Source organism: Egretta garzetta, unplaced genomic scaffold (assembly GCF_000687185.1).
Source record: "Egretta garzetta isolate BGI_Z169 unplaced genomic scaffold, ASM68718v1 scaffold662, whole genome shotgun sequence".
NCBI lineage: Eukaryota > Metazoa > Chordata > Aves > Pelecaniformes > Ardeidae > Egretta > Egretta garzetta.
Genome location: NW_009258896.1, coordinates 35940 through 42767, shown reverse-complemented (window position 1 = coordinate 42767; position 6828 = coordinate 35940). Strand labels below are relative to the sequence as shown.

Here is a 6828-nt window from a genome sequence, read left to right as displayed (position 1 = left end):
GTGGGAGGGAAGAGTAAGAAAGGACAGAAAGGAGACCAAAGTCAGAGAAGGAGGTACTCCATGGCACCAGAGCAGATGTCCGCACCGCAGCCTGTGGAGGACACCGCGCTGGAGCGGCAGAATATTTCCTGAAGGACTGCAGCCTATGAAGAGCCCATGTTGGAGCAGGGGAAATGTGTGAGGAGGAAGGAGCAGCAGACACAGGAGCAGTTAGGAACTGATCACGACTCCCATTCCCCATCCCTCTACACGACTCAGAGGTGGGGGTAGTGGAATCAGGAATGAAAGACATATGTTGAGCCTTGGAAAAAGGGGAAGAAAGGTGGTGTTTTAAAATTTGTCTTTGTTTCTTACTACCTGGAATCTATTTTTATTAGCAATTAATTACATTAATTTTCCCCAAGTCAAGTCTGTTTTGCTTGTGACCATAATTGGTAAGTGAACTTACTGTCTTTATTGCAACCCATGAGCAAGCTCATCCTGTTTTCTCCCGCTGCCTGATGGTGGTGAGTGAGATGGTGGAGAGTGGGTGAGCAGATGGGTGGGCATATGACTGTTAGCCAAGGCTAACCCACTGTACTAATACATAAGTAATTCCCAGTGCACAGCATCCCCTTTTCTCCTTCCCTCATTGTACAGTGCCTAAATGCAGACAGAGACTGTAAAAACAATTGTAATAGAAATACTAATACTAATGATAATAATAAAAATATATTTTGCTTCTCTCTTAAAAGAATCACATACAAGTCAGATAAATATTGATGGGGAATAAAATTCTCCTGCAGCATTTCTCACTGTTATTTTACTTTTCTTCATAGAAAACAAATGCTTTTTTTTTTTTATTTCTCAAATAAAAATAAAAGATTTTTTGAAAAGGCACTTAAAATAGTTCTATTTTTAAAAGTTAGGATTAGACAATTCCTTGCTTTTCATCATCTATCATAGATCAATAACAGTGTATGATATTTGATATAAACAGCAGCAGCAGGTGGAAATATCATGTTCACTAAAACACATCTTTGAGGATGTGGCAATCAATAAAGGGCAGAACTCCTTTTTCCTTGGTTCTGCAAGATGTCACCGTATGAATGAACTGCTTCCCAGTGCATGCCAAAGTCATTATATTTGATGCTTAATTCAGTGTATTGCTGTGATGTTCTACCATTTAAAGTCAATCTGCAGATCATATTAACAGTTGAGTATTTTTTTCTTTTTGTAGCACAGATTTATTGATATCTGTTAAAGAGAATGAAAGTAAAGGACCAGTCTTTTTGTCATGAAAGTTATCATTACATAAAATGAATGCTGATAATTTCCAATGTACAAGTAAAAATTCAGGAATATTTTTTGTGATGTAATTTTTATGGCCATATAACAGGAAAATCTAGAAAATTTTCAGTTATGGTTGCATCACACAATTATTTGGAATAACATACATGTGTATGATACAGAGAGTCTCTTTTAGGTATATATTCCAGAGGAAAGTGTGTAAACTTAATATCCTTTTTACTTACAGTTTCCCCATTAGAATAAAATTTGTTCTGAAATTAAATTACATGAAAAAAGTTAGTGTAAAGGTTTAGTGTTCTTACAGAATGCATGCTTCATATATTAGAGAATTCTTAATAGAAAGCTAATAAATAGCTAGTATCATCTTGGAGACAACCACATTGTAAGATACTGAAAAGATTAGTATTTATTGGATTGAAACTGTCAACTAGATTTTTTTTTTCTTGATTTTAAAAAAGAAGAAATGAAGACACAATCTTGAAATAGTAAGGTGGCTCCCATTTGATGCCAGCAATCCTGGTGCTGTATAGGCTGTCCCATTGTCAAAAAACCCAAAGTTGTAATGGCAACACCAGCCATGGAACCATATATTAATACATTGTGTCTGCCTGTTCCTTCCAATGCTACTGCCCATAACTGGAAGGAGAGAGGAAAAAATTACCTGTACCCCAGGATTCCCTCACTAACCATCCCAAGGCCCTGAAGTCTCTTTTAATCACTCTTGGGCTACATAGTGCAACTTCGTCACCACCCATGTGGAAGAGCAGTAATAGTTAGTAGTCTGAGGGCCATACCAGGCTAGAAAGTTTCCTAGCGATATCTCTAACCCACACTCCTGGGAGGCAGCAGACTTCCCTATGAGGAGGGTCAGCCCAGGATATTGTACCCTCTCTTCCCCTCAGAAGGGAGTATCCTACAACTATGATCCACCTAATATTCCTGTGGAGGTGGTAGTAATATGGGGAGTAGGTGCTTCTGGTCTTGGTGACTCCTCTGGTATAGATGGACTGACACGTACCTCATCCACTGACTGGTCCTCCACATCTAGACCCTCATACCTATTGTGCAGAGGCACCTGGAGAGGTGTGGTGGGCAAGGAAAGGGTTTGCTTGGTTCCCTGATTGTGGACTTGTTTCCACTTGCTGCTTCTCTTTAGGACCCTGCCTACATCCTGGTGGGGGGAGGATACTGGATCCTTTTGATCACAGGCTTTTTCTGTGGCTGTCCCTGTTCAGGTTTCTGAGAGGCCAGAGTGTGGTTCCAGCAGTCTATCTCTTGCTCAGAATCCCTGATGCTCCTTAGCCTATCTACTTCCTCTCTTAGCTCTGCCACCAGGCGAAGTAGATAGTCTACCTGATCACACCTTACACAGCTGTTCCCTCTATTGTTGTCCGTTTCCAGTGCAAGCTGGTTTATTTGTATCCATCTGTTCCTTTGCCAACTGTAACACTTCCATTGCTTTTCTTTGTTATGGCAAGCATTCATGATAATCATGGTACGCCCTATTCAAACTTTGTACTTTCAGTTAATCTTTCTTCAATGTGCATGAACAGAATTGAACACAGCAATCCAAATAGCATAAATATTTCCATAATGAATAAAACTTCATGTATTCTTTAGTTGCATTTCCTTTTTTCACAGATTTCTTCAATAAGTTTTTCTGTACTAACAAGGTATAAAGCTTTCTTCCCTCTTCTGCCACTTCCTACCATTAGTTTTCTTCAAACACAAGACTTGCTCATTCGTATATTACTAATAAATAGCACATTTGTGTTGCTTCTTAGGGTCATCCAAACACTTCTCTAGAATAGTCCAACATGTCCCATATAATAATGTTTCCTTTGGTATCACTTTGAATGGTCTGATAGTTTAACTAGCATATTCCTGCTCCTGCTGTTACACTCTTTTATCCGAAAGCTGATCTTTAAAGAATTCAAACAGTAACTTTATGATGTCCTAGTTGTCACATACAGTTCTTTTCTTCTTAAAATCCCAGTACTATTCACCTTTTTTTCCATCTTAACTAATTATTTTGTGTGTAATACCAGCTAAGCTGCTTTATTAAAATGCTGGTAGAATAAATCCGCTGTGTGTCTTTTATCTAGAAAGCCACCTATCACTTTTATTATTTGTTCTAGCTGCACCTTAGGTTTAGGAAGCTGCTTAAGAAAAGGATGTCCTGGTTTCAGCTGGGACAGAGTTAATTTTCTTCCTAGTAGCTGGTAGAGTGATGTGTTTTGGATTTAGTATTAGAAGAATGTTGATAACACCCTGACGTTTTGGTTGTTGCTGGGTAGTGCTTAGTCTACCCAAGGACTTCTCAGCTCTCAGTTCTGCCAGGTGCACAAGAAGCTGGGAGGGGACACAGCTGGGACAGCTGACCCAAACTGACCAAAGGGCTATTCCATACCACATGATGTCATGCTCAGTATATAAGCTGGGGGAAGAAGAAAGAAGGAGAGGGACGTTCGAAGTGATGGCATTTGTCTTCCCAAGTAACCGTTATGCGTGATGGAACCCTGCTTTCCTGAGGATGGCTGAACACCTGCTTAACCATGAGAAGTGGTGATTGAATGCCTTGCTTTGCTTTGCTTGCGTGCGTGGCTTTTGCTTTCCCTATTAAACTGTCTTTATCCCAACCCATGAGTTTTCTCACTTTTACCCTTCTGATTCTCTCCCCCATCCCATTGTGGGGGGAGTGAGCAAGCAGCTGCATGGTTATGAAAGCAGCTTTGTCCATTTGATCTCCTCTGGAACATTTCAATGCCACTGTGACTTAGTAATAGAAAGCAATGATGACCAAGCTTCAGTAGTTTGCAGATGATTTCACAACATAAGATTAACTTTTAATGCCATGGACAAGAAGTAGATCATCTAAGTATATGGTACCATGAATTAAATAATATAATATTAATAATGAATACATCCAATAAAGCCTATTTAATCCAGAGTTACTCTACAAATAGGACACAACTGTAATATGACAAACTCAAAACCAGGTAATATTTTTAAACCTTGTATTTTTAATTAATTTGAGATTTAATTTAATATATATATATATGCATATTGTCATAATGATGGGCTTATGGGTAGTCTGTCAGACCTCCTGCTGCTGATACAGAAAAATATATAATCTCTTATACATCTTGGAACATAGTAGTTTGTGGGCTAAATTAAGCTTCTTGTTCTATATTCAGTGACTCTTACAGTCAGTGGAAAGAGCACGACAATCCCAGAAATCAATTGGGCCTACTTATCTCAAGCATGTATCTTAGCTGTGATAAGCACAAAATAATGTAAAGGATTTTTGAGAGTTTATTCAACTGTATAATCAAAACTGAGTGATTTGCAACTGAAAGAAATGGGTGGACAAAATTTAGTGCATTGTTGAATTATGCAATAGCATAGTCTACCATGAAGAAATTTGCCTTACTCTATTGGTCCCACTGTTCCCAAGGGATTCTCTACTGACTGCCCTTTATTTATGTTCAGTTGTCTACAGGGGGATTCATCTTCCCCATTTAAGATATCAAAACCATACAAGTCAGAATGCAAGACGGAGTCTTCATGTTTCCTGTATAGTTAGTAGAGAAAAATGGGCACTTACAGAGCACAATTCTTGCTGTCCTAATATAAATGTCTAAAATAAGTAAGACAAACAATATCCTAAAAGTATATAATTCTTCCATTCACCATAAGGTGAGTTTAGAATGATTGGGTCAGTTGTAGATGTCATACAAAAATATCTGAAGTTAGATCTCATGAATTCCTCCCTCACCTCTAAATTATTACAGTTCACACCATATTCTTTTTAGCCACACAGATAAAAGCAACTACTTTAAAAGTGATAAGCAATAAGTAATATATAGTATCACATTACTGTAAAATGAATTTTAACAATTGCCACACTAAAATTTTAAGAAGTGAAAGTTATAAAAGAAAAGCTTAGTATCTGAATACAATTAGAATTACAGGTTTGATGCAGTTGGACTGGTTTGACAAGAATCAAATTTCTGGTTTACTTCCTGTGTGAATGTAGTTGCCTTCAGACAAAGAAGGTTTCATGGGTCAATGGCTGAAGCAAGGTATGAAATGTAGATACAACAAATCTACATGACTATATTAGATGGATAAACTCGGTTGATTAACTAGAACTGACATATACAACATAAAAAAATCGGTTCACTGACAATTTGTCCTGAATTCTTTTACGCTATATACACTGAAATTTCAGGTCTATATTCTTAAGCATTTGATACAAAAAATAAACAAAAATAATATAGAATATATATGTATAAATTACTTAGTTCAAATAAATGTAAGAACTATGATATATAGGAGGGTGTGCACAACTGTGTCTACATTTATTTTAAAATACATCCTCCATTAAAACATGCTAAAATGCATTTAGTACTGTGTGTCACAGTTATTCACCCCTGTAAGAAATGTGTTTCAACCATATAAGAATACCCTACTCACTTGCCATTTAATGCTGCTACTCCAACAGTGCTTCTGGCAATTGACATACTTGCCACAAATGTCCACTGCTGACTTTGAGGGTCCCATCTCTCAACTGTATTCAAATAACTCCAACCATCATGTCCTCCCACTGCATAAATAGGCCCTTCAAGCACTGTAACTCCTAAAATGGAGGAGAGAGTGGAGAGAAGATAAAAGTATGCTTTATACATAGTAAAAAAAAAGAAAGAAAAGTTTTCCAAAACACAGCTAACAAAAGAAATTGCATATTCAAAGTGAAAATGGAAACATCAATTTGAGATTTGATTAATTAAAGATTAACAGACAGGAATAAAGTTAATGCCACTCCACATGGCTTTATTAAAAATAGGTCTTGTCAAACAAATCTAATTTCATACCTTGAGAAGATTGTTTGCTTCATAGAAAAATCTGTCAAAGATGTGACACTCTTTGATTTCTGTATACTGTTTAATCTAGTATGTCCTAACATTCTGATCATGAATTAGCTCTTTAGAATATCAGTAAAGAACATGATAAAAAAATTATGGACTGGGCACCAAATAGATCTTAAATTAGTGTCCATCTAGGGAGATCCCTAGATGGCTAGGGAGAGAAGGTCACCCCTACCTATCAAGACTGACTGTACAAAGAAAAAAAGAAGGGTAATTGTTCTGGGTGATTCCCTTCTGAAGGGAACGGAGGGCCTGATATACCGCCCAGACCCATCCCATAGGGAAGTCTGCGGCCTCCCTGGGGCCCGGATCAGGGACATTGCCAGGAGACTCCCTGGTCTGATACGGCCCTCGGACTACTTTCCACTATTGATTGTACAGGCAGGCAGCAATGAGATGCCAGAGAGAAGCCCCAAATCGATCAAAAGGGACTTCAGGGCACTAGGGAAAATGGTTGAAGGATCAGGAGCGCAGGTAGTGTTCTCCTCGATCCCATTAGTGTCAGGAGAGAACATGGAAAGGAATAGGAAAACTAGAGCAGTTAACATGTGGCTCAAAGGTTGGTGCCATCAGAGGGGCTTGGGGTTCTTTGACCATGGAGAGGTTT

General features: G+C 38.2%; 1 protein-coding gene across 1 annotated transcript in view; it reads right to left on the bottom strand.

The window, feature by feature from the left end:
* LOC104122117 (kelch-like protein 1) overlaps nt 1-6828 on the bottom strand; it is a gene marked incomplete at its 5' end in the record, with an annotated part of 50128 nt that overhangs the window by 16475 nt on the left and 26825 nt on the right. Inside the window, one exon of the mRNA XM_009634207.2 lies at nt 5770-5932. Coding sequence (XP_009632502.1) covers nt 5770-5932 — 163 coding nt within the window. The remainder of the gene's footprint in view (nt 1-5769; nt 5933-6828) is intronic.